Genomic DNA, 27,324 nt, shown 5'->3' with positions numbered 1-27,324 from the left:
CTGATTCCTCGCTGACCCAGAGAGACTACAGAGAGAGAGAGAAAACAAAAACCTTCCCCCACAGATTTAAAAGTATCTTCTCCCCTTATTGGTCCTTTTGGTCAGGTGCCAACCAGGTTATTTGAGCTTCTTAACACTTTACAGGGAAAGGAGGGATTTGATGCTACCCTTAGCTGTATGTTTATGACATACCCTGAGAGAGGTTTAAATGTTACAGATCCCAGGGGGCACAGAGCCGGGGTGACCCTGTTCAGAATTTATCCCTGACCAAGGCTGGAGCCAATGAGGGTGGGTCACCGACATGTAAAATTGCCAGGGCCAGGGCCTCATCTGCTCATTGGGAGACCCCAGAGAGCCCTCACCTGGGACAGGTGTGGTCAGGCAATGGAGCCACTTTTTCCCACAGCAATCAGTGGCCATTCATACCATGCTGGCATAGGTGCTGGAACTAAGGGTGGGAGAGATGTGGTTTCCATTATACACACGGTTTACAGTTTGGTTCAACAGCTCTGCTCCCCCACTATAAAAACTGTTCCAGCATCTCTGCACACTGGCTTGTTTTCCTCAATATGTCCATTCTACAGTAGTGTCTAAATGCCCCGAGACGGGGACCCCGTTGTGCCAAGCACTGTACACACCAATAGTGAGCAACCAGCCCTGCTCTCAAGAGTGCATTACAATCTAATAGACCAGACAGCTCCACAGGTGCAGCCATGGTGTGAGTGTGGTATGGACCGGCTGCTGGCACAGTGACATCTGACCCTGCTCAGAGCCAGGGCAGACGAGGACTGTGGGGATAGAGTTATGAAAAATTAGAAGTCTTGGTTATAAGCTGATGTGATACATAGGGTACATCACAAGAATTGCTCCAGATTAAGGTGTGTAAGTCTTTAAAAGTGGTAGGGAATAAGTGATCTCGGGTACGCCACCCATAGAGTGTATAGAGTCAGAGTCAGTAGCGGGAAAGTGGATATGGACATGGGTGGAGTTTGTCCCTCTGTCCGTTGGTGTCTGGTGGGTCCTCTATGGACAGATACAGTCTGTCAGGGAAGGAAATGGGTTATTTCCCTGCCTGTGTCCCTTGTCCGGCGGTCTCATTCACGCATCCGGGTATTGTCGGCGTCCTGTGATGGGTTCGATGTATATGTCCCTGGACCATCTGATGGCGTCAGATGGTCCATTAACCAGGCGTAGCACTGACCGACTCCGCATGCTCTCAGCACAAGCTGACTGTTGGGGTCCCATGTGCCCAGGACTCCGACAATCAGGGCATGGATTTAGACCTCGTAGCCCTGGGCTTTCAGTATTGGCCAGCAGGGTGTATTTCTCCACCTTCTGAGATTGGGTCCCGTGGAAGGCCTGGGTTTTATTCTCGAAGGGCACTGTGACGGCCACCATGATGACCCTTCTCTGTTCTTTGCTGGTCACAACGATGTCTGGGCATAGCTGGCTATCCGTTCTGGGGATGGCACGTTTGATGGTGATCTCCCCCAGGCTTGTTGGGATGGCTTTGACCAGTCGGTCCTGGATTGCGGTGTGGCGTAACTGCCAGGCTCCTGAGTGGGGCTGGCAGCCGCACATGACGTGGGGCAGGGTCCCGTTGGAGTAGCCGCACTTCTGCAACACTTGTCCCAGCTCCCATGGCAGATGGCTCCATTCAGGGGAACGCAGTTGAGCCGGGCCCTGTGGATGAACCACCAGTCAGAACTGGATGAAGCTGTCCCTGGGGAGGAAGTGATTGCTGGCATCCCATTTGCTGGTTACCTTGCCCTGGTCCGGCTTCTGCTTTAAGTTGTCGGCATAGTGACAGCAGATGGCGTCCTTCAGGGTCCTCTCCAGCATCGTTCTGGTGGTTAGGGTGATGATGCTCTTTATGCAGGTCTGAGCTCTTTATGCACGGTACCAGGAGTCCCAGTTCCTGGCGCTCCTCACACCACATCCAGCGACAGCCGATCCTCTTCCCTAGCCGTTGCGAGGCATTGCAGACACAAGACCAGAACGAGGACAGGTCTCACTCTCTCCCGATCTCTGCAATACTCCTCACCGTCGGGTCCAGGCACGTCAGGAGGCGGAAGGTGTGAGTGATCACCGCGACGTTGCACCCGTCACCCATCCGAGGGGCGTTGGTGCCACGTTGCCTGTGCGGGATGTAAACGGGACCAGTGCAGCCTGGAAATACCCTGTTCAGGAGAGGGGAAGATATGTGTCTCCCCCGAAGAGAGATGAAGGGTGGAAGTCTAAGAGTGGGTGTTGCTGGTGGGCCACAGAGGGGGAGTCCAGGTACAATTGCCCTGAATGGTGAGTGAGGTTCTTACAGCAGGACCCTGCAGCCAGCACTTCAGCACAGCCAGCTCCAACCACCAGCTGGCTGGAACTGCCACCCAGTGTATTTAACACAACCTAGAAACCTCTTGCAGCTGAAGAAGGAAGGAAGCTGGAGAAGGGGGTAAAGGATTTCCCCTCCCTCCATGGGTAGGGAAGGGAGAGGGGTCATTTGCCATGGAGTCAGCCCCCCGTAATGTTACAGCGGGGGACAGGCTAACCCTCCCAGCAGAGATGACTCACACCTGCTGATACAGGAGGGGTACAACGTGGGGGTGGGGATGTGACCGCCCCATGTGTCACCTCCGGGTGGAAACTTCCAGCCCCAGCAGGCAATCGCACGAGCCTACGATCCCTCCAAGATGCGCACCTCCACGGGCATGTAGGACACCACCAAGGGCCACGCACTTAATTGGGAGAGCCATGCTGGCTTGCACCCTGCACTCAGGGGTCTGGCCACAGGAAGGCCTGAAAGATAGCAGTGGGGTGAGGTGGGGAACAGGGGAGTGGGTGAGGGCAGAGGGGTGAGGTGGGGAGTGATGGAGGAGCTTGGGCATGCAGGGCTGCAGCAAATCTCCCACCCCCGGCACAGTGGTGTGGTGAGGAGACATGCCTCTCTCCCCAGTCCCAGAGCTGCTGTGGCAGGAAGAGGCACCTCTCCCCCATCCCAGGTGCTGCTGCTGCGGGGGCGTGGGGGGGGGGGTGAGGGCTGGGGGAAGTCCTCTCCCTGCTGCAGCCCCAAGGAAACCTGCACCCCAAACCCCTGATCCCCAGCCACACCCCACAGCCCGCACCCACAGCCAAAACCCTCATCCCTGCACTCCAATCCACTGCCCCAGCCCTGAGCCCCTTCCCACACTCCAAATCGCTCGGCCCCAGCCCCGCCACACATCAACTCCATATTGGTGCACATAACAAAATACATTCCGCACATGGATGGGAAAAGTTAGAGGGAACATCACTGCTGGTTCCTGGGGGGCTGAAGCCACAGGAGCGGGGATCACATGCCTCTGGGCCAGGTCCAGCCCAGGGAGACTCAGAGCACTGCTGTGTCTGCTCGGAGTTCCGGCCCCTCGCAGGCCCCTCAGCAGCGGGAGGGGTGTGGGCAGTGCTCCTACCATGGGCTGAGCAGATGTTCCCTGCTTCCGGTTCTCACGCTGGTTGAAGGTAGCCATTCGGAGTCATGCAGCAGCTGCCCAAGAGAACCCGTCTGTGGAGGGGGAAGTTACAGCCCGCCCCCTCCGCTCCCCACCCAGGCCCAGATGCTGGGGACAGGGCCAAGCAAGCTGGAACCGCCCACCTCCAGTACATTTCTGGATTGCTTGGTCCCTTTCACCTTCGTTTACAACCTTTCAAACCAAACCCCCAAACTCAGCTGGGCCTGACCAGACAACTACAGGGCAAGCCAGATGGGTGTGCTGGCTGGGCCTGGCCCTGACACTGACAGCAGAGAACTCCACCATCACCCCAATCCTACTGAGAGATACCCCCCTTCAACCATCCCCGCATCAGGCAGACAAACTGCCCCGGCCTACCTCCTTTCCACCCATTCCCCACTCCTGAAAGCCTGTGTAGGGGAGCTCATTTTCCCTTGCAATACTCTGAGTCCCCTAGGATGCAGTCAGACCATAGATGGGTGCCCCCTGCCCAGCTTCTCCCATACGAGAACCTAAGGGTTAATGGAGCCTCATTAGCTTCCTCTCTAAGTTGGACCGGCTGATCTCCACCCCGATTCTCAACAGTTCTGACCAAGAGAGCTTACTGGAAACCATGACTCACTATCTTTGTTCATTTTAATGAAATATATAAAACAAACACACAAAATGAAGAACCTAAACTACTACCAGCACCTCGCTCTTGGGTACACAGTACAGGCTAGATCAGGAAATCTGTCAGTCAACAAGGATCCTGCTTTGGAATCAAGTCATCTGTTCAGCCAAATCATCAGAATAATATAGCAGAAAATCAACCCTTCGAAATCCTGAAACAGGAACCAAGGAGGCAGCTGTCCATTTAGTTATTCATCTCAGCTACTGAATTTCACCCAGGCAGTGGGATCCGCACTGAGCCGCTCGAATATTTCAATACTAACACCAATTGATTGTTCACATTTAAGCCACAACCTCAGAGCTTCCCTCTTCGATTTCACCAGTATGTGGCTAACCTTCTCCTGGTGGCTTCCAAAGATAAAAAACTTAATAGAGCCAGACCTTACTACACAGAATTAACAGAGACAGACCTTACTACACAGAATTTTGATGATATCTATCTGACAGCTTAGGTTCTTTAAACACTTTCACAGAATGAGGAGCACATTCAATCATTTTGATGGGCAATATTTTAGAGTTATTTAGATTTGGGAATTTTTTTCTAGTTCCTTCCCTGCGTGGATGTGACAGGTTTCATACACACAGGTACTTGCAGAGCCCCACTGTACCACTGCAGTACAATAGAAAGGCTGGGATGACACCCAGTTTGTAAAAATCAAAACACCAACAATTAGAAAAAGTAACAATAAGACATTGAAATTGACAAGTGATGGAAACGCTGCAGCTTTTGGACTCCCCTGGAGTAGGAGCTAAAGCTGCAGTCTAGGTGACGGGGTCACAGGCTCAATACTCCACATTCATAAGCAGCTTTCTCAGGTACGGGGAGAGAGGTCAAGGTTGGCACAGCCTGTTGCTGATATTATGACTTCCTTCCCCAGAGGGGATCAGTCTCAGGGTCCTGGAATGTCCATCTTTATTTGACAGGTTGCTGGTGCAAAAGGGCTTCTGCCTTTATCTTGGTCTTTATGGTTGAGGATTCCAGCTCACCCCACATTACAGTCACTCCCCTGAAGTCTCTGGGCACATGAGGAGTGAAGGACGCCTTGTTTACAGACACGGTCGCCTGATCCGTTTCAAGTGAGGCAGACGTTGGGTTATCGTCAGTTTGGAAAAGTCCTATTAAAGCCACCAGTATTCTTAAAATATCGGCTGTTGCGAACCCCAAAGATCTCCAAAATGAAAGAAATCCAAGGACCGTTTAGAAGTTACATTAGCCTGGCCTGGGGGTTAAAAGGCTGAACAGTGACAGTGGGCTTCCTTAAAAAAGGAAAAGGGGTCTCAGCTGCCATAAATATAATGGGTAGCCAAAATAAACAAAAAACCCGAACAAACTACCTATTACCTCATGCATCCACTGCCATTCATAAAAAGAACCGTGGACATCTCCTGACAGACGTTATACATCTTCACTTTGCAGAGATGGGAGGAACTCAGTGACCCATACTGTCTAACTGGGTAAAAGGTTACACAACTTGTTGCCTTATTCATTTTACTTTAGAGCTTGTCCGAAAAAATTCCATTTGAAATAGAAATAACTGTCTTCTAGACTGGGTCCGTGTTCTCCACTACGCTATTTCTCCTAGACATTCCCCCACCTCAGCCTTGGAGTGATGTTTTATGTCAGAACTCCCCAGTCCAAAGGGGATATATGACATCAAATAAACTTGTCAGGACTGGCCATCACTTCTTATAGTACTAACAAAAAGCGAACCAATGGAAGTCACAGGGTTCCAATATAATTCAGGTAATCCCTAAGTTAGGCTTTAAGCAATAATGAACTTCATGTTTAACTTCGTTTTCGCTGGGAACAAGAACATAGTCAAAGATGATACAATCTTATCATACCTGTTCGTTTCATTTAAGCCCCATTTCCAGCAAGCGAGCACTGCGTAAATGTAGGCTACACCAGCCTAGGAGCTTTCCAAATCTGTGAGTTCATTGATCTCTGGTCTTTCTGAGAGAAGTGTTGGTGGAAGGGGGCTCACGTTCTGCGGGAAGGTTTGCATCATGAGAAAAAGGACCTCGGCTCTATATTCACTCCTGCCGATCGTTCATAGTAGCAGGAAGTGGAGGCGGAGTGGTACAACTACAACAGACACAAGAGCAAAACGAAGTGACAAGAGCAAGCACAGAATCAGGACTCAACATTTGTACTTCCAGCTGTCTGAAACTGGAGCCTGACACATTGAGTCCCTTCTCCGTTACCGTCGTCCTAACAGCATGGAAGTCCTTGGTGCTCAATCAGGCTGGGGAAGGAAAGTCCCCTCTAAAGGCATCAACTATTTTTCACTTTGCATCATGGAACTTTGGATCCAAATAGTGAAGGACCTGCCAATGTAGCCCTGGCATCCGTTGGGACTGTAATCAGTGACACTGAACTAGGGAGTGGTGTTAGAAACAAACAATTTTACCTGGACCATCGTTCATCGCAGCTTCCTTCTCTAGGGCGACAAACTACTGGGCGTCTGCTATATCAGCCCGAGTTCTTCCAAATCCTTGGCCTTGGTCAGGGTACGTTTCCATTCCTTCGGAACAGAATCCTTTACCAAACCACCCAACAGCTGAGCTGAGTTAGTGAGGAATGGCTTCTCCAAACATGCCCAATTTGTTTCTTTAATCTGGTGGCACAGGGTGTAAGTTAGGGACTAGAAACACTCCTGCTTCAGAATCCCCATAAGCCACCAAAGGAGGGGAAACTTATTAAAAATAGATATTCTGCAGTTATCTCACTATCAACACGGAGTTCATTTCAGTCCACATTTGAGCATCTGTCATGGGCAAGTTCACAAACGTACTTCTGTTTTCTCCACATCAACAGACAGGGACAGCGTTTCCAAATAGGCCACACGCACCCAGTTACTTCAGTTAGTTGTGCAATCGGGGGTTGCTGTTGTTCAGAGTGGACGGAGGCCTAAACCCGCTCCTGTTTCCTTGACAGCAGGCCCAATGGCTTGGAGCAGCCTCTCCTGGTGCGTGAACTGCACTAGAGCTTCTGCAATGTCATCATGCAGTGGTGGGGGGAAAGCCAAAAATAAATTAAGGAAGGACTCTTTTAGCTAACAGTCATTTCTCCCAAAGTCCTCGATAAATCCGAGCCACGTCCTGGAGAACAAAACTGATATTCGATTATGTGACCAAATGGTCTTCAGGAGAGAGAGAAAAAGCTGCAACACGGAGCGGTGTAAGTCACTTTCTCTTTCATGAAAAATGAAATTCCAGATCAGGTTACATCTGATGACTCAGAAATCCGGAGAGCAGATTCCCCCATTGCTTTCTCCTCTGATCCATTCGAATCTGCTTCAGCAACAGCACTTCGTTATTATGGAGTTGTTATTGGGGGGGCCGGGGGAAGCATCATCGTAATAAGGAAAAACTGCCGACCATCTCATCTGCAAAGAATCCCAAATCAGCAGGAAAAAGTCCGGAAGTGGCTTTGTCAATAGACAGCAACTGGGATTTAAACTCAGAATGATGTCACAGTGTTTGGGATCCACCAGGTCTGGGACACTTTCATTGCCAGCTCTAATGAGTCAGATTTAGGATCAAATTGATACTAATTGCAGAGACGCTCTGGGGGTAGAATAGAGGTGGAGAAACTCCACTGTGCCTCAAACACAGGTCAATGCTGCTTGAGTCAGCAGATATAGTGACGGTGACAGGGAAGGGGGGAATCCCTCCAACTCACCCCATTTCCTTCCGGAGTCACAGAGGCTGAAATGATCCATCTGTCCCACTTCTGCTTCTCCTCTTTGTTATATTGAAATCTATTGTCAATAAGGAAACTGATAAAAGTAAAAATACCCGCTGCCCAGCACCACCTGGACCAGCGTGAGCACAACTGGGAAGGAGACATTTTGTCAGCAAAGGGGGAACTTGGTGACTAACAAGCGCTCTGCTACTGGGGTGACAGTATAAACGTGATGCTCAGGGATTGTCCAGACCAGGAAAATGGGTGTCCATTAGGACAGGCCAAAGGGGAAGATGCCAGCTAACCCCAAACCCTGTGCCCGGGCTATGTCACCACTGCAAACATAGCGGTGTGTTTACATCAGGATAGCTACCTCCAGCACGCCGACACCAAGGGAAATCCTAGAGCAGAAGACAAACCCCATGTCCATTCTCACTCAGTGAGGCGACTTGTGGTCACCCCAATTTCCCCCACCTGGGGCTGATGGAAACTCCTTACTGGAAGGACACACACTCCCATGACTCACAGGAGAAAGGAGTTGGGGGAGAAAGGAGCACGGGACTCACCCCAGAGAAGGGCGACCTGTAAAAGGCACAAATGGGCAACACACAAGGCAGCTGAGAGAACAGAGGGACACAAATGGTGCAAACAAACCGCAAGGTCACTATGTGGGAATTAGCAAATGTGTTTTGTTTTGTTTTGTTTTAATCTTTTCTCCACCCTACACAGAGTTTCTATGCTGTCTCTCTCTCCTGTGAACACTCTGATGTCTTTTAAGGGGTGAGCTCCGGGTGAAACTTTTCCCGCACTCAGAGCATCTATAAGGTCTCTCTCCTGTGTGAATTCTCTGATGTACAATGAGGTCTGAGCTCACACTGAAGCCTTTCCCGCAATCACAGCATTGATAGGGTCTCTCTCCTGTATGCCTTGCCTGATGTGTAATTAGGGTTGATTTCTGCCTGAACAGTTTCCCACACTCACAGCACTCATAGGGGCGCTCTCCCGTGTGGATCCTCTGATGTGCATTAAGGGATGAACTCTGTGTGAAAGTTTTTCCACACTCAGAGCACTGATGAGGTATCTTTCCCATGTGGATATTCTGATGTTCAATAAGGTCTGACTTTACAGAGAAGCTTTCCCTGCACTCACAGCATTCATAGGGTCTCTCCCCTGTGTGGATCCTCTGATGTTTATTAAGGGCTGAGCTCTGAGTGAAGCTTTTCCCACACTCACTGCATTCGTAGGGTTTCTCTCCTGTGTGCAATCTGTGATGTCGAATAAGGTGAAAGCTCTGACTGAAGGTTCTCCCACACTCACAGCATTCGTAGCTTCTCTCCCCTGTGTGGATCCTCTCATGTTTATTAAGGGCTGAGCTCTGAATGAAGCTTTTCCCACATTCACAGCATTTGTAGGGCTTCTCTCCTGTGTGGATCTTCTGATGTATAAGAAGACCTGAGCTCCGAGTGAACTTTTTCCCACACTCACTACATTTATAGGGTCGCTCTCCTGTATGGATCCTCTGATGATTAATAAGGTCTGACCTGTCGGTGAAGCTTTTCCCACACTCACAGCATTCATAAGGTTTCTCTCCTGTGTGGATCCTCTGATGTTTAACAAGACCTGAGCTCTGAGTGAACTTTTTCCCACACTCACTACATTTATACGGTCGTTCTCCTGTGTGGATCCTCTGATGGTTAATAAGGGTAGAGCTCAGAGTGAAGGTTTTCCCGCACTCACTGCATTCATGGGGTCTTTCTCCTGTGTGGATCCTGTGATGTCGAATAAGGTGAATGCTCTGACTGAAGCTTTTCCCACACACATTGCATCCATAGGGCCTCTCTCCAGTGTGGATTCTCTCATGTTTTAAAAGGCCGGAGTGGCTAGTGAAATGTTTTCCACACTCAGTGCATGTGTTATTTCTCTCTCCTGTGGGTATTCTCGGCTGGGCTGTGGTTTCCAGGAGGTCCTGGTCAGTTCCCTGACAATTAATGGAGTTACCCACTTTCTCCGCTGGCTGGTTTCTCTGCTCCCTCTCTGGCCTGTGCTGACTCTCACAGGCTTTGCCCTGCACACGATGCCGGGCCACATTCCCTCTGGAGCCGTGCGATAATCCCCCATGTGGTGCCACTTGCTCAGAATCTTCCTGCTGAGGATTCTGCTTCTTCTCCTCACTCACCATCCCAGCACCTGCTGAGACAGAGAGAGAAACCTCAGACACAGGGATGGAAAGGGGAAAACAAACCAAAATTAGAGCTGGAGAGAGAGAAAAGAAACCTAGGAGCTGGATTGTCCACATCTCTTTCCCATAGGAGAGAGAGGAGGGGAACAATTCTGCCTCCACATCCCTCAGGGAGGGAGCTCTGCCAGGTGTCAGTCAGGATGATCAGGAAGCCATGAGCGACAGCTGCCCTGAGGATACACGGCCTCCTGGGGATACTCCTGAACCCCAAGAGCTCACAAGGCTTTTAGGGACTCCCAGCTGTTTCCTTCAGGCCCTGAGAGCTTTGAGTTGGTTTAATGATCCCTCACCTGCGCAGGCACCTCTGGGGATCTCTCCTTCCTCACAGCCCTGGAGATCCGGGACCCACGGCTCCTCCCCTCGTTCCAGTTGGGAGATCACATCAGGTTTGGAAACTGGACACCCTGCTCAGGGGAAAGAAAACCAGGGAGATCAGGGAATTCATGGGACGTTTCTATTACTTTAACTCCAGCCCATTTTACAGCAGGGAAAGGCTGGGGGCAGCTCCCCAGGTGCAGGAAACTCTGCGTATGAGGGATTTAACTCTCCCCATCTCTGCTGGGAACACACCCAGCCAGACGCTGCTCAGCAAAGGGGCTCCTAAAACACAGAGACAGGAACTCCACGTTCCAAGAAGTTAAGGCCCCAGCCAGAGGGGAGGTTACCCTGGACCTGCTTCTTCATCCCAGAGAGAAACCCCGAGAGAACGAGGGAGTTGTAGGAGAGCCGGGACCAGTGAGCATGGGCTGGTGGGATTCAGCACAGTGAGGAATAGGAGGGACGTGGGGTGTCATTGAATGTCGTATCTCAGGGCTTGTCTACACTTGAGACACTGCAACTCTAGCGCTGTAGGGAGTTAGTGTAGACACTGGGCTTTCCTGTCAGGGTAGCTCATCCACCTCCCCCAGAGGCAATTGCTAGGTCGACAGAAATATTATTTTTTGTTTAAAGACCAACTTTTCTAACTACCCTAAATTCCACAGGTTTTTTCGGAACATCTTGAAATTTGCTGGGCAAATTTTTCATGGGCATTCAAGGAAGAGTTTGTGGTCCAAAGATGGGGTGATTTGTTAAAGAGGTTCCTAAGATACAGCTCCCACATATACGAGTAGCTTTTTACAAAAGCATCTTGCTCTTGTAACATTTGCTTGCACACAGCTGGGGCTGAAACTACGGTTCTGATTTCCCTCGATTGAGCTCAGTCACTTGGCGTCAATCTCAGTTAGTAGGTGCCCCCCCCCCCCACCGTTTCTTTGGGTTGGCTGTTGCTTTGGGTTGGCTGTGGTCATTAAACCCGAGCTACCCCCATGAATGTGAGATTGAGCCCCACATCTGCTATCTTTCAGACAATGCATGTTGTCCTTTTTTCTTGCATTCAGCAGAAGTTCACCTTGGAAGTCTTGCCCTCTGATTACAAAATATTTGGGTTCAGAGTCACATTTTAAAGTGGTCTAAAATCCACACACAGTCTTCCTGGTCTACACTTAAAAGTAGTGCCAGCATAGCTCTGTCAGATGGGGGTGTGAAAAATCACACCGCTAACTATCATAGCTATGTCAGGAAAAGCTCTAAGGTAGACGCAGTTATACTGGCACAAAATCCACTAAAAATCAAGGTAATTAAATACCAATGAACTACATTCATGCCGTTAACATTGCCCTGTGCTGCCTCATGTCTCCCAGCATGTGGATGGGAGCTAAACTTAAACCTTTGAAAACTAGGAAATTATAAGTTTAAATACATGCCACACCTGCAACACAACCTTAACTCTGCCCTTCCTTAACTCTTGAGATGGCACTAAGCATGGGAAATAGTTCAGTAAGGCTGGTGTGAAGGTTTACAAACTACGAATGTAAGAGGCATCTCCTCCATCTCAGGAAGTCTCCAGGTCAAGGCTGGCTGCCCTTCTGGAAGATGGTTTGTTCAAACACAAGGGGTTCAGCTCAATACAGCAGTAGCTGGATGAAATTCTATAGCCTGTCTTACACAGGATGGATGAATTTTCCTTTCTAGCCATAAAATCTAGGACTCTACAATAGACACGAGGAAGGACTGAGAGAACATGTCATTGTTTCTGTTGTGTTCCACAGATGGGAAAACCAGCATTTATCTGCCTGCCCCCCAGCTGTGTGCACTGTGTCAGCGGTAACCGAACGGCGCGAGGATCAACTGGAGCAGCTCGGCAGAGCTGTGACTGTGGCAGGAAGAGAAGTGCCTATCAACATTGAAGGACCTAGTCTGCCTCATCTCAGTGCCAGGTGTTGTCGGTGAAGGTGCACAAGGGTGTGTTGTTGCCATGGAGACTGTCAGCAGGCTGGTGGCGCACATGCTAGTAGACTCCAGGGTTGATCAAGGACAAAGTGAAGGCAATGACACAGAAGGAACACTCAGGGGGAGGGTAAGGGAATGTGTAGCGAGGAGGCGTGGCCTGCCTCAGCACTAGACCTGGGGGGACCACAACCCACCCCTTGGGCTGCAGAACAGGAAAGCCACACCCGCCTCGGCCAGAAGCACATCCTGCAGCTTACGTGCGCTGGAGCTGCCGAGGGAGAGGGATGCTTCCCGCACCGCTGCTGGAGCACGAGATCACGGAGGGGCTCCCAGCTCTGCTGCCTGAGGACTGGCCTGAGCTCCCAGAGCCCCTGATCCCAGGGGGACAAGGACACATACAGCCCAGAGGTCCCAAACCCAGAGGAGGTAGCATGTAGCCCATGGAAACCAGATGAGTCTGGTTGGGCCTTGGCCGGATACTAGGCTGGTGTGTGACAGGCAGATCCCCGCTGATCCTGTGGTGGACCACTCCGCCACTGTTATGGCCCTGGGCTGGGACCTAGTGGAGTAGGGTGGGCTTGGGTCCCCCTACCTCCTGCCAGCCCACCCCTGGGGTGTCAGCCTCCCTGCATTAGGCCAGAAGGCCTGTGTTTGGTGCTCACCCCTGCCAGAGCCCCTAACTGCCTGATGCCCTGCCCTGACTAAGGGCCTGGGCTTCCAGATTATGTTACTCTGCCCTGACCATAGGCGCCCATTTACCAAGTTGCCAGGGGTTGCTTGACCCCCTGCTCCACGTCTGGCCCTGCCCCTACTCCACCCCTTCCTCCAAGCCCTCACCTGCCCTGTCTCTTCACACCGCTGTCCCGCCCTCCTGCACACTGCGGAACAGCTGATCCCTGGCGGGTGGGAGGGGAGGTGCTGACCCTCAGGGGTTCCAGTGTGTGCAGAGTCTGCCCCTGACCGCTGGTGCCCTGCCCTGCCTGAAGGCCGGGTTCATAGACTCACTCTTGCCCAGCCCAGAGCCAGCAGACTGAGCTCTAAAGATGGCTCATTTCCCCACCAATTGAGTGCAGTGCTAAGGGCTCCGCAGGGCCTCCCTGAGGGCCAGACCCGGAGGGACGGCCCACAGGATTACAGAGCGAGGCCAAGCTGGTTTGTATGGAGCAGGCTCAGTGTTTGAGTGATGGCCGGGGGTCGTTACACCGAACCTAAATCCAGACTTTTCCTTAGCAAAGAGAAGATGTCAGACGTCATGTTGTCCTGCCCCTGTGATCTGTTCCCAGAGCATCCTGTAGCAGGGGAGGGCAGAGCACTGGTGTGTGTCAGGGGTACGTTGGGGTGTTGTTCATAGGTGCCGACTCCATGGGCGTGCCGGGGCTGGAGCATCCAGGGGAAAAACTGGTGGGTGCTCAGCATCCGCTGGGATAATCAGCTGTGGCAGCCACAAATCAGCCCTTGCGCATGCAGGGCCCCCTCAGCCTGTCCCAGGGCAGAAGCATTCACTGTTTCCAACCCATCAGTTTGGTGGGCATGGAAGGGGCGGGGGAGCTAGCCTCCCCACGCCAGCTGTTCACCCACCACCCATGGAGCCAGCAGAGAGAAATGGAGTTGGGGTGGGGGCTCAGTGACGGGGCCTTAGGGGAGGGGGTGGGACCAGGTTGGGGCACCAGCCGGCAAAACCAAGTCAGGTAATGCTGAAACAGGGCAGAGTAGAGGTGGCATTGTGGGGATGACGTGAATCTGAACTCTGCATTTCCCCTTCTAAGAACCGAGGGGATAGGAATCCTTACCCAGCGAGGTCACGTTCTCATAGTTCTCCTGCATGACGTCTCTGTAGAGGGCTCTCTGAGCGGGGTCCAGCAGGGCCCCCTGCCCCGCGGTGAAATACACAGCCACCTCCTCGAAGCTCACCGGCCCCTGAAAGAGCCCCACTCAGAACCTGCTGCCCTGGCCACAACCCCACTACTCACGGGGGAGAAGAGCCAATCAAATGGAAGCTCTGAGTAGCTCGCAGTCACCATGGTCCCACCCCCACCCCACTCAGAGCATCCAGGAAACAGCAGGGTGAGGGGACCCTTGTCTCTCCCAGCAGATCCAGCACACACCTACTAGCCAGAGACCGATACAGGAGGTGGAGCCCTAGCAGGGTCCAGGGAGAGCTCCCTGGTAGGGAGCCCAACACCCTCCTCATTGTGAGGAGCTGGATACGAAGGGCCAAGTCATCTCCCCTAAACCTCACTGCTGAGTGCCACCTTCCTATCGCACAGCAGCCGCTGGTTACTCGGGTCAGGCTCCAGCACTGGGAGTCTGGCCTGTTTTCCTAGCCCCACCTAGGTGGGTTGAGTCCTCTTCTATAAATTAGGGCATTTCACCTCCAGACCACATGGCTCTGATCCTAGACGCCAGGCCACATATTAAACAAGGCCCAGCAAGTTTGCCACACCCCGGCCTCCTCCCTTTCTCCACCCTGGGAATTTCCTGCCTGTTCCAACCTCCAAACCAGACAACCCAAACCTTCCCACCCCCTGTGTATTGCTGCCCCCTCCCTCCTGCAGCAACCCACCAGCCACCCCCCAAGAATCCCTACCTGAACTGGCTCGGCTGCAGCCATTTCTCTGCCCTGTGCCAAGGGAGGACGGGACGAGCTGGAGCGAAATGTGGAGTTGTTCTGCAGCCTGGCAAGGCGAGAAGGGAAATGGGGGAGGTTTCAGAACAGGCTTCAGTTAGTTTCACACCACAATTCCCCCGGGTTCTTTCCCAGCAGACAGACACCCTAGATTCTGCCATGCTGGGAAAATATTTGATCTCTTTATTCCAGCGTAGACCTGGCCCCTCCTGCCAGGCTGAGCCCACAGAGACATTTTTAAGTCTCCCAGTAACAGTCTCTGAACAATATGCTAGGGGACAGCAGAACAACGGGGCTGGGCAGGCCCCATGGGGCACTTGTTCCATCCTTCCCCTCCTGTGCCCCTGCCATGCCCTGTTGCTAGCAGGGAACGGCCACCCCATCCCCGAGGCAGCCGTGTCTCTAGGCTCCCCGAACAGCCCCCAGTGACCCCTGATCCCTTTTGGGGAATGGCTCAGGGCAACAATTTCCCACCCAAACAAGGAGAAATCGCTGCCGATAAAATGGTGGGAAACCCCCCAAATCAAAGACTTTAAATGGCCATTTGAGACCTTTGGAAAAAATAGGGCAAAACCCAGAGAACAGAGAGTTCATTTTAGGAAAAGCAGGGGTCTCTCCCTGGATTTTATATCCAGCCGTGACAAGGAGCGAGAAAAGGGGAAGCACCAGCGAGAATTTGTACCAAGATGTGAGGGGGGGGGCACAAACAGGGAAAGGATGAAATAACTCCCCCCCCACACAGACACTTCTCCCCCCCCCCCTGCACAGACAGTTCAAACCCCCCCCCGACCTTCCCCCCCCTTGCAACTCCGGCTCCCCCCTCCCCGACACCGCCCCCTTCCCCTCACAGGGGACACCCCCCCCCCCGGGCCCCGGTCTCTGCTTCCCCCCCCCCCCCCCGGCTCCCAGGCGCCCTTGTGCGGAGTCACTTTCCCCGGGGTCTCCCCCCGGCCCCAGGGGTTACCCCGTGTCCGATCTCTGGGGCTGTCCGCCCCACTTCCCCCCCCCACCGCTCCCGAGCCCGGCCCCGGCCCCTTCCTGTGCGTCCGGCCGGGCTGCAGCCAGCGCCTGCCCCGGGATCGCCAGGAGACGGAGCGACACGGGCAGCGGGGCCGGGCCCAGATCTCCGGCCGGGGGAGGGGCGGGACCCACAGCTCCCTGCCCCCCATGGCCAGCCTCTCCCTGCCCCCCAATGCCAGCCTCTGATTGCACCCCCTCGCCCCCCATGGCCAGCCTCCCCCTGCCCCCCAATGCCAGCCTCTGATTGCACCCCCTCGCCCCCCATGGCCAGCCTCTCCCTGCCCCCCATGGCCAGCCTCTCCCTGCCCCCCATGGCCAGCCTCTGATTGCACCCCCGCCCCCCATGGCCAGCCTCTCCCTGCCCCCCATGGCCAGCCTCTGGCTGCACCCCGCCCCCCATTGCCGCCTCTGGCTGCGGACACGTTCGCTGCCCCCCGGCTCCCAGCTGTGCCGGGGCCGCCCCCAGTCCCTGTCCCCGGGTCTCTCGCTCCCTGGGGCCGGGGCGGGGCCCGGCTGGAGACACCCCCCGGCCGGGCACGGGGGCTAGTGCCGGGCTCTCCCCGCACACACCCGGGGGCAGCAGCTCCCAGCCGGGGCCGGGGCCGGCTCACAGCGGCGGCAGCGTCCGATCCGGGCCAGGCCCGGAGTCACCCGGGCCCAGCTCGGGGGGGCCCATCGCTGGAGCGGAGGCGCTGGGAGCGGGCCTGGGAGCGGGGACCCCCTGGGCGCTCAGACCCCGCGGGGCCCTGGGAGCTGTAGTTCCTTGGCCAGCTCCCGGCCCCGAGCGAGCGCCGGACGGAACTCCATTTCCCAGCATGCCCTTGGCCGCCAGCCCCAGGAAGGGAGGGGGAAGGAGCGGGAATCCCCCTGGGCGCTCACACCCCGCGGGGCCCTGGGAGCTGTAGTTCCTTGGCCAGCTCCCGGCCCCGAGCGAGCGCCGGACGGAACTCCATTTCCCAGCATGCCCTTGGCCGCCAGCCCCAGGAAGGGAGGGGGAAGGAGCGGGGATCCCCCTGGGCGCTCACACCCCGCGGGGCCCTGGGAGCTGTAGTTCCTTGGCCAGCTCCCTGCCCCAGCGAGCGCCGGACGGAACTCCATTTCCCAGCATGCCCTTGGCCGCCAGCCCCAGGAAGGGAGGGGGAAGGAGCGGGGCAGCTTGCGGTGGGTGGGGAGCTGGCTGCTGGAAGGGGGTGGCACTGTGAGTGGGGAACAAGTGGACCTAAGGAGTAGGCGGCTGTGGCCCAGCTAGCCCCCTCAGAGGACTTCCCCAGACTGGATTAGGGCTGCTGGGGTGACCTCGCCTGGCAGCCCCCAAAGAAGGAACTGGGTGGAATGAATGGGCGGTGCCCCTCTCTGTCTGAAGTATCAGAGGGGAGCCGTGTTAGTCTGAATCTGTAAAAAGCAACAGAGGGTCCTGCGGCACCTTTAAGACTAACCGAAGTATTGGAGCACAAGCTTTCGTGGGTGAATGAAGCCTAACAAGGGAGGTGTGTGGATCCCACCAGAAGTTAGAATGAGAAGTAAGGGAGGGGAGGCTCTACTAGAGGACCTGGGCAGCTTTAGGAACAGTACCAGGCACGTAGGAGGATTTCCACGTCTGAGCCATGGAAGCAGAAATCAACTTTTCCTTTCCAGATTTATCTAATATTCAGGAATCCAGCACCTGCCTTCCAGATTTAAACACTCTCAAAATTCAGGAGTGCTCAAGAGCAATTTGGGCGGCTGTTACTTCATTTCCCCCAAATCAAATGTGCTGATCCACTGGAACTTGCTGCAGGAAAAGTAGGATAAAATTGAGCAACAAATGCTGGCATCTCCCGTGTGCTAACTAGGACTGGAATTGCTATTTTCAACAGCCACTACCATGTTTTTTAGTTTATTTAGAAGGAAGACAGTAATATTGCATTGGCAAATTCCCCATAGAAATGAAGAGTGGAACAAAAGAATAAGAAAGGCACCTCAACTTTTCCTCATTTGTGTAGGACAGCCTGATGGTATGGATCCAGTTATCCTCCAATCACACAAGCTGAAAATTGTTCCACTTTATTACAGTTCTGGAACCATGCAGGAACCAGTCCTGTCTGTGTTCTGTGCACATCCAAAATTCCCGCTGAATTCAGAAGTGCCTTGCTTTTGTGACCACACTACCTGATATTTTCAGTCCTTGTAAGCAAAGCCGGTTTACATTTAGTAATTGGGCAGGAGGCCTCTCAGAAAAAGTTAGGTGCCGTAGGAGGTGTTGCTTATTCACTAGGTAATGTGAGACCTTCCTGTTACAATAGGAAACCAGTGCAGCATAGAATGCACTTTGCTCCTAGAGTCTAGAATGGGGTCTTTGCTTCTATACGCAGCCCATTAAAGACAATGAAAAGACTCCCAGTCACTTCAACAGGCTTTGGACAGAACTGGGTTATACGGGGTAACTCCACTGTCTTCACAGGGTCCTGGTCCCACAGCGGAGTTGGGCCATGTGAGCTTGTTCAGTGGTTTGAGCATTAGCCTACTAAACCCAGGGTTGTGAGTTCAATCCTTGAGGGGGCCATTTAGGGATCTGGGAAAAAAATCTGTCTGGGAATTGGTCCTACTTTGAACAGGGGGTTGGACTAGATGACCTCCTGAGGTCCCTTCTAACTCTGGTATTCTATGAGTCTATGAGCTGCTGCTCAGGGATGGGAACCGCCTGGCACCCCAGCCTCCAAAATCATTCAGGCTGCACTTTCTGCACGACTATGTGCTAGCTGAGGGGTGCGTGGGAATTGGTGGCCTCTGCTGCAGGTGATGGGCATCTCAGGTACTTAAAGCCATGGCCTAGAGAAGGGAAGCGCCTAACTGCAGAGCCTGCAGCTGCCTAGGGCCAGCGCTGAGGATTTAGAGTCCCTAGTGCCGCCGCCGTTGCAAGGTTCAAGCATGCTCAGCCTTGGAATTGCCACCCCCTCCCTTGACTAGGAGCTGCAGCTATCTAAGGCTGGCCTCTGGAAGTTGGCCCCATGGCTATAGCCAGAGAAGCTGCAGGTGGCTCTGTGACTACTCGGGCCATTAAGCTAGAGCAGATAAAGAAACTGGGGTTAACCTCAGGGAACAGAGGTCACCCGTAGGAAAGGAACGTCAAGGGGAGCAGGGAAAGAGGCAGCAGGTCAGGCTTGGAGCGGGAGAACAGCCCCAGCTGGTGGGGGAGCATGTCCAAAGTAGAGAGGAAACAAGCCTGGGGAGAGGTGGTGGTGACCAGGTAGTAGACTAGCATGTAGCTGGGAGCAGAGGGAGAAAGGCTGGTGTCTTCCATTCCCAAGGGCTAGGTCCTCACGTTGGGGAAATGGTGTTTGCAGGTGGCTTGCTCACATGGCAGGATGGGGGCTGAGCGAGGGATCTGTCGGAATCGATCAGGTATCCGCTGGCTGTGGAACTCTGAGCTGAGACCAGAACCACATCCAGTGACTGGTGACGTAGGGGGGTACAGGGACATGGCTAGAGAAGGTCATTGTGGACACTGGTAAACCCACATGGGTACAGCTCAATGAGAAGAACTGGGGGCTGAGGGAGCTGTGTGTGGCAATGCAGATAGTCCTGTAGAGGTGTGTGATCAAAATGAAAAATGTCTCTGAGATTCAGTACCAGGTATACTATGGCACCAATGGCACTGCCACACCAAGCCCACACTCGGAGCCCACAATGACTACATAGGGGCCCACAGAAGGATAATCCGGCCCTGTTGGCAACCCTAATTGTGGCACAGGTGGGCCGGGGAGTTTTTCTAGCATGTTGGGGGGCCTCAGAAAGAAAAAGGTTGAGAACCCTTTCTTAGGAGGATGCAATGTGGCCGTTATTCTGCAGCCTGTCAGGGCGAGAAGGGCAATCGGGGACATTTCTGAATTAGTGTTAGTCCATTTCACACCCCGATTGCCCTCAGGCTCTTTCCCTGCAGACAGACACTCTAGGCTCCGCCATGCTGGGAAAACCCTCAGTTACATTATTACAACACAGAACTGCCCCTCCCACCCGGACTAAACCCACAAGACCCTTTTAAACCCTCCCAGGAACACTTCCTCAGGCTCTTCCTTGACAGGAGTTTTGTAATGGGAATTACTAGCAGAGGAATGATCCTGGGGAAGTCAGTGCCCAGCCTCCCAATCCTGCTCCTTTGGCTTTGTTTAATGAACAGATTAGAGATAAGGATCAGGGGGTAGCCGTGTTAGTCTGTATCTACAAAAACAACAAGAAGTCTGGTGGCACCTTAAAGACTAACAGATTTATTTGGGCATAAGCTTCCGTGGGTAAACCCCCCCCCCCCACGACCCTCCTTGCTCCCTATTCCCTGACTCCTATCCACTCCCCCGCCTCCTGACAGACCCCAAGACTCCCATGCCCCATCCAACCCCCCTGATCCCTGACCGCCCCCTCCAGAGACCCCCGCCCCTATCCACCACCCCATAATCCCACCCCCTATCCAGTCAGGGACGGCAGCCTTGTACCATTTTTGGTGGTGCCCAAGCAGCGCTGTCCCAACCATAGGACGGATCGGGGCAACCGCCCTGGACCCTGTGCTCTGGGGGACCTTGTGCTTCAGGGGGACACAGGGTCCAGGGCAACCTGGGGGCTTAGCGGGGAGCCTGGCACCAGCGAGCAACCCGGCTCCAGCATGCCCCACCCCTTCTCCCAAACCCCCACCACTGAGCAACGCTGGGAGCCGGTGGGGTGGAGCAGAGCGGGCTGGGGCCAGGCCACTTGCTGCTGCCAGCGCCAGACCCCCCCCAACCCCCCAGGCTGCCCTGGACCCCTTGTCCCCCTGAAGAATAGCCTGAGGCTCCCTCTGCCTGCAGCTCCCCCCCCTTTCAGGGGAGGCACCGCCCCCCACAGCTCCCCCGCCTCCCTGCAGGGGCGGCGCCGCCCCCACAACTCCCCCCCCTCCCTGCAGGGGAGGCGCCGCCCCCCACAGCTCCCCCCCTCCCTGCAGGGGAGGCACCGCCCCCACAGCTCCCCCCCCCCTGCAGGGGAGGCGCCGCCCCCACAGCTCCCATTGGCCGAGGTTTCTGGCCAATGGGCTGGGAACCAGGTCAGCACTGGGGGGGGGCGGGGGGGCAGCGTACAGAGTTGCCTCTGCCAAGACTCTCCCCTGCCCGCAGGGATGCTGAGGAGGGGGGAGCTGCCCCCGAGGTGAGAGCGCCCCACCCCCCCTGCTCCCCGCCCCCCCGACTGCCCCCCCACTTCCAACCCCCCCATGGGGCGGCTCCTAGCAGCGTCTGGCTCAGCGCGGCGCCCCACACACTGCCCCGCCCCCCACAGCTCTGCCTGCCCCGCACTAGGGTGTGACCCGCCCCCCCGCGCACGCCTAGGCCGGCCCCACAGGCTGGTCCCCGCCTGCTAGTACAGCCCCAGGCTCGGGGTGTGACGGGGCCGGACCCACCGAGCCCCTACCCCGGAAGCGGGGCGGAAATGACGCGGGGCGTTAGGAAGGGGTGGGGGCGGGGCCGGCCTTTTGCAGGTGACATGTTCCCCCCCAGCCCCTGTGAGCCGGCCCCGCCCCCACAGGCCGTGCTAGCCCCGCCCCTTGTGCTGGCCCCGCCCCCCCACACCGTGTGTAACCCCGCCCCCGCGTGCCAGCCCCGCCCCCACAGGCCGTGTCTAGCCCCGCCCCCACGTACGGGCCCCGCCCCCACAGCCCGTGTCTAGCCCCACCCCACGCAGCCCGGGGCATCCCTCCCCAAGCGGGGCCGCCCTGGGCACAGGCGGAGCGGGGCCGGGGGCTCGGCGTGGGTGTGAAAGTTACTAGTGACCCCTCCTTAACAGAGCAGCCTTTATGTCAACCAGTGGCCATTAGGGGGAAGCAGACACTTCAAGTACACAGTAGCCTGAACTTTTCAACTGTCTTCCCTTCAAGGCCTAAGGTAGTTGGAGCTGGTCCCAAGCCGGTTTTCACTGACCAGATAGCAAAAGCACGGGTCTGACAACCACCAATCAAGTGTTAACACTGCAAGGACCTTTGTGTGAATGTGTATAAAGGATCTGTAAAATGTGTGTAAGACAGAGTTTTTGTACTAAGGTGCAAAGCTCTCCTTTCTTCTGCAGAATTAAGCAACTCTTCCTTATCCCTGTCTGGCTGTTATTGGCTCTCAGCTAGGTGGACCCGATATTTCGGTAACAGTTTCTGGCGACTCCGCTGGGACTCTCCTAGCTCGGACATTGGACTCCGGACGGCTGCGGCGAATTGGGAACGGCGCCAACGGGGTGTTTCGCCCCTTTTCTCTGCTTCACCGCAGCCCCTGGGGTTCGTGCTCCGATAAGGTGAGTCCTAATAGGATAAGGAGACACTATCTGGTTCTGGTCTGGTTAACCGGTTAATGAATTTCTGTCTTATACATTTGGGCGTTAGGTGTGTGGACGGAACTGAGCCTCTCATTCGTAATTCCTCAGAGTGGAAGCCATCGCGTGCAATGAAGCTCTAAGGTCGAATTGGGATCCTTCTGTCCTGTCCCCTGTAGCGTCAGTATTAGTAGAAATTCCTGTAATAGGATCCTATTAGGTCATAATTCCCTCTGTTCTCTGTGTAATTCTCTGTTAGAGTGTCAGCAGGCAGATGGGTGGGTCTCTGGTCTCTGGTCAAACCCTCTGAGGATAGCCCTTTAGATTATATGTTAAGTAAATGGTCTTTACCCGGTGTTTAAAAAGAAATAGTTACACCTTGTGTAGAAATTGATGTGGCTAGTGTTGTGGAAATTGAATTGTGGAGAGGATGTGCATTTTCCCCAGAACATGTACAGTGTATATTGTAGCAGAGGTAAAAGAAATGCAAACCTACCAATATAGGTTGTGTTGTCTCTTTCAGATCACTGGGTGTTTGAAAGCAGGAGTTAGAAGTAAAAGGCAATCAAAAGTCTGGGAAAGTTAATTGTGACCCTTTTTAAGTAAGAATCTTTAAGCTGTGGATAGCTTTGGATCTGGAAGCAAGCCAGAAAGCATCTGTATTAATGCAATTTTCTAACTAATAAGGTAGAAGCCACTGAAACCTGGGCTGCCTATAAAATAAATACAAGGAAATATGGGGTAATTCCTCTGTTTTGCCTAAAATCAACAAGAGTATGTGTGTATATAAAGGAAATATTTTAAGCTATGAATGACTACCCAGAAGGGGTAGACCTCTGTTCTTTTGTCTTTCAGATCATCAGAGAAAACGGATGCCAGCTGAACAGCATTCAACGTACCATGCATTTACTGGTACAATAGGAATTATTTTTGTGTTCTATGGCCAAAATTGTTGTTAAAATGTGCATACCAACAGTCTTTGGAAGCAAGGACATGGAAGGTTAACCCACTCCCCATATTGCCCATGGGATCCTTCTGGCTACCTCAGATTTCTAGCCAGAGGGCTGGGGAGGGAGGAAAGCTATTGGACACAAGAGGTTGTACCGAGTGGACTCCTCAAAGGTGGGTGTGCTTGTCCTGGTTTGTTGCTCCAAAGCTCTGTAATAAAGTTATTTTACTGGAAGGGTGTACATGGCATACATTGAATAATAAGACTAACGTACTGTATAATGGCAATGTGTATGTGTTCATTGTTGGGAAAAGGTGTATGAGTGAAGAGTGGAAGTTTCCTTTGTAAGTTAAAAGTAGCCAAGAAGGGAAGAAGGAAAAAGAACAGAATGAGTTAACTGGAAAATAAAAAAATAGCTAGCAAGCTCAGTCCAAAGATAAGATGCTGGCCCCATCCAAGGACACTGCCCACAGCTAAGACTTGGCTGACAGACAAGAAAAGGGGAGCCTGAATGTGCCCAAGCAACTATGAGATCTGCAAAACACTGCCAGGCATTAATGAAATGTGTTAGGTTTCTTTTCTCACAGATAAAAGAAGTGCTACCCAAAGACCCTAGCAGCCCTGCCATTCATTGAAACAAGGAGACTGAGCCTATGTAAAGTCTATCAATGAAAGACTGCTTTGGCTCCACACTGGAAAGGCCTTTTCCAAGTCCTGTTAACCACCAACACCGCTGTGAAGTGCCAAGGACTATCTGCCTGGACCCATGCTTCTCACTGTAAAAAGACCCCTCCACCTCGGGAGGACTCTCCGACTGATAAGCCTATTTCTCCTTCTAGCTCTGCTGTGCCTTCTGGACAGCAGGAAAAAGGAAAAAAGACAAGGTGAAGTGCTAGTAACATCTCCCTTGTCCACTGACAGACCTACTGTGCCTCTGGATTTTTCTAGAAGAAGCAAAACCATTACAGGGCAATGTGCTAGTAACCTCTCCCCTGTATGATGCTAAACCACACTGTTTCAGGAAAAGAGAAGAAGGAACACTTGCTTCATTGGAACCACCAAAGTCCAGGGATTCCTGACTACAAGAGACATCAAGAATTGACCGTGGTGAAGAAACAAAGAATTATACACTGGCAGGAAGAAACTTGTGGGACCCATGCTTGGGAATGTGGTATAGTACTACACCAAAAAGAAATGTATTAGGATATCAATGAACTGTGATTAACACTACACTAGGGACTGTTAAATTTTCATTACCCTTATTCAGTTTCCAGATCACCTCTACATACCCAAATTGCTCACAGGGGGCTGCCATTAGATTAGCACAACAGAGGGCTTGGGTTATTTCCTCTAGAAAGAAAAGTGACTTGACCGGATCCCTATGGGATGGGGCCAATAGTGCAGCAGCAGTTTGGAATATTTTTAAAAACCAAAACATGATGAGAAATTGGGGCACAGCTAACCCAGGTACAGGCTGGAAATGGTGAGTTACATGTTATCTCCGCCCTTAGTTCTATGACCAGAAGTTGCTGACAGAGATGGTATTGAATATCACTGAGGCTGGGAAGGCATTGCAGTGGGATCTAGCATGTTCAGAAATTCAGGATTTCTTGAATGACCAGCTAATGGCCATTCGGAATGATCTAGAGCATCAGGCTTGGCCCACTGCCCTTACAGACACATCAGGAGTACCATCTGATCTGTGGGCATGGAGACATACTTGGAAACTTTCTGGGTGGAAGTACAAACATTCTCAATGCTCCTTCCAAGCATATGAACCAATTATGGGGGGACTTGTGCTCGCATCGGGGAAAATGTTGTTTCTATGTTAATCATTCTGGCTTAATTGAGCAGGATTTACAAGCCATTAAAAATGCTGCTGTTGTTTTCCGTGCTTTATCTCTTGATCACACCTTTAGTTTTGAGGACCTCCTTCCAGACCTTGGGTCATGGTTTACAGGGCTCTTTCAAACAATTGTTAAATGGATTCTTTTCTTTCTATGTGTTATTTGGACAATGATACAATGTGCCAAATGCCTGTGTAATGCTATGATCAAAAGCTCTGCTGTCCATAAGAAAACCCAGTATCTGTCCCTCCAGCTTGATCACAAATTGCATAACGGGCCAATTTTTGAATTTGTCAGGCCCGAAGGGGGGAACTGTGAAAGTTACTAGTAACCCCTCCTTAACAGAAACAACAAGGAGTCTGGTGGCACCTTAAAGACTAACAGATTTATTTGGGCATAAGCTTTCGTGAGTTAAAACCTCACTTCTTCGGATGCAAGTGAGGTTTTTACTCACGAAAGCTTATGCCCAAATAAATCTGTTAGTCTTTAAGGTGCCACCAGACTCCTTGTTGTTTTTGTAGATACAGACTAACACGGCTACCCCCTGATACTATGTCAACCAGTGGCCATTAGGGGGAAGCAGACACTTCAAGTACACAGTAGCCTGAACTTTTCAACTGTTTTCCCTTCAAGGCCTTAAGGTAGTTGGAGCTGGTCCCAAGCCGGTTTTCACTGACCAGATAGCAAAAGCACGGGTCTGACAACCACCAATCGAGTGTTAACACTGCAAGGACCTTTGTGTGAATGTGTATAAAGGATCTGTAAAATGTGTGTAAGACAGAGTTTTTGTACTAAGGTGCAAAGCTCTCCTTTCTTCTGCAGAATAAAGCAACTCTTCCTTATCCCTGTCTGGCTGTTATTGGCTCTCAGCTAGGTGGACCTGATATTTCGGTAACATGGGGGAGGCTCCCGGGAGCAGCGGGAAGGGCCCGGCTGGAGATTCCCCTCCCCCGTGCAGCCAGCTCCCCCCAAAGACACATTAGCTTCTCCCTGGTGTCTGATTGGTGCTCCCACATGCCTATCACACCTCCCCAGCTTCTGATTGGTGCCAACGCCCCACCTCCCCCTAGTGTATTGGAGCCGTCTCCCTCCCAGGCAGGGCGGGTAAATGTGCGTTCCTTGGCTGCTGATTGGCCCGTGCAGAGAGCAACTGCAGCTGTGATTGGAGGCCAGACCCGGAGCTTCCCGTCCTGTGCTAGGCTGCCCCACGTGGGGGAGAGTCCTGGGCTCCTGGCCACGCCCCCAGGTCATGTGCGGCCCCGGGCGGGGAGGGGGGGGGCTGGAGCAGGTTGTGGGAGCAGCCCCAGACCAGCAGCGCCCCCTGCTGCTGTGGCGGGTGTGAGCTTTGCGCTGGCTGCTGGCTATGGGGCGGGGGGCGGGATACACAGTTAGGGGGCTGCAGCCCCACAAGCCCCTGCCCATAGAACGTAGGAACGGCCGGGCTGGGTCAGACCAAGGGTCCATGTGGCCCCGTGTCCTGTCGGCCGACAGCGGCCAGTGCCGGGGGCCCAGCGGGACTGAGCAGAACAGGGATCGTCCAGTGACCCGTCCCCTGTCGCCCATTCCCGGCCTCTGGCTAGCAGAGACGAGGGGCCCCCTCCCTGCCCAGCCTGGCTAACAGCCGCTCCCGGACCTCTCCTCCAGGAACCCATCTCGTTCTTTGTTGAACCCTGTTCTAGTCCAGCCCGGCGCTGCCCCCGATCGGCACGTGGCTGTTGCTGGAGCGTGTGAGGGGGGCTCTCAGGACACCGGCAGCTGGGCTTGGCTTGCAGGGGAAGGAGCCCAGACACCATCTCTGCCTGCCATTGGCCACATGGCTCTGCATTCAGCCAGCCTGGCAGGTGGGGATGAAGATGGAGCTCAGGTTTGGGCAGCATGGCCGGCTTCCCCCGTGGGGCACAATGTGGGCAAAGAGCCACGGTGGAAGTGGGTGGGGAGGGAGGCTTGAAGCCAGCGTCACTGATCATCCACGTTTGCCTGGCCACACAGGTGCAGTTGGGAGGGGAGCAGCAGGGGCCGGCTGAAGCTTTTCCCCTGGGGCTGGAGGACTAACCCCAAGACTCGGCCATTGCTGTTCGGACCCGTGGTTTTACCAACGTTGTTTTGTTTAGATCAGCAGTTCTCAGCTTGGGGTCCGGGGCCGCGAGCCCTTTCAGGGGGGCCAGGGAGCCCCGCGGCTGAAACCTGGTGCAGCGAGTCCCAGCGCTGAAGCCAGGAGCGGCACGGGACTCAAGCCAGC

General features: G+C 53.6%; 1 protein-coding gene and 1 long non-coding RNA gene across 9 annotated transcripts; one reads left to right on the top strand and one right to left on the bottom strand.

Annotated features, from left to right (window-relative positions):
* Positions 1-4,100: 4,100 nt before the first annotated feature.
* On the bottom strand, positions 4,101-16,760 carry LOC101949647 (zinc finger protein 501-like). Of its 7 annotated transcripts, none has more exons than XM_065561217.1 (5): positions 16,566-16,760; positions 14,937-15,024; positions 14,140-14,266; positions 10,369-10,482; positions 4,101-10,029 (listed from the first exon to the last, which is right to left on the bottom strand). In XM_065561217.1, the coding sequence occupies exons 2-5, from the start codon at positions 14,958-14,960 to the stop codon at positions 8,561-8,563; spliced, it is 1,734 nt and encodes a 577-aa protein (XP_065417289.1). In that variant the 5' UTR covers positions 14,961-15,024; positions 16,566-16,760; the 3' UTR covers positions 4,101-8,560. The 7 variants fall into 7 exon arrangements, with proteins under 7 accessions (XP_065417289.1, XP_065417290.1, XP_065417287.1 ...); XM_065561218.1 differs by having other exon boundaries at positions 4,101-10,026; positions 16,566-16,759; XM_065561215.1 differs by lacking the exon at positions 16,566-16,760 and adding an exon at positions 15,940-16,218.
* A 4,899-nt stretch (positions 16,761-21,659) lies between these two features.
* LOC135974212 (uncharacterized) lies at positions 21,660-25,125 on the top strand. 2 transcript variants are annotated; one of them, XR_010591433.1, is made up of 2 exons: positions 21,660-23,201; positions 23,826-25,125. It is a non-coding gene; the product is annotated as an uncharacterized LOC135974212 (long non-coding RNA). The 2 variants fall into 2 exon arrangements; XR_010591434.1 differs by having other exon boundaries at positions 23,810-25,125.
* Positions 25,126-27,324: the final 2,199 nt, after the last annotated feature.

The sequence above is a fragment of the Chrysemys picta genome, chromosome 11 (assembly GCF_011386835.1).
Source record: "Chrysemys picta bellii isolate R12L10 chromosome 11, ASM1138683v2, whole genome shotgun sequence".
Lineage (NCBI taxonomy): Eukaryota > Metazoa > Chordata > Testudines > Emydidae > Chrysemys > Chrysemys picta.
This window is presented reverse-complemented; position numbering and strand designations above follow the sequence as displayed.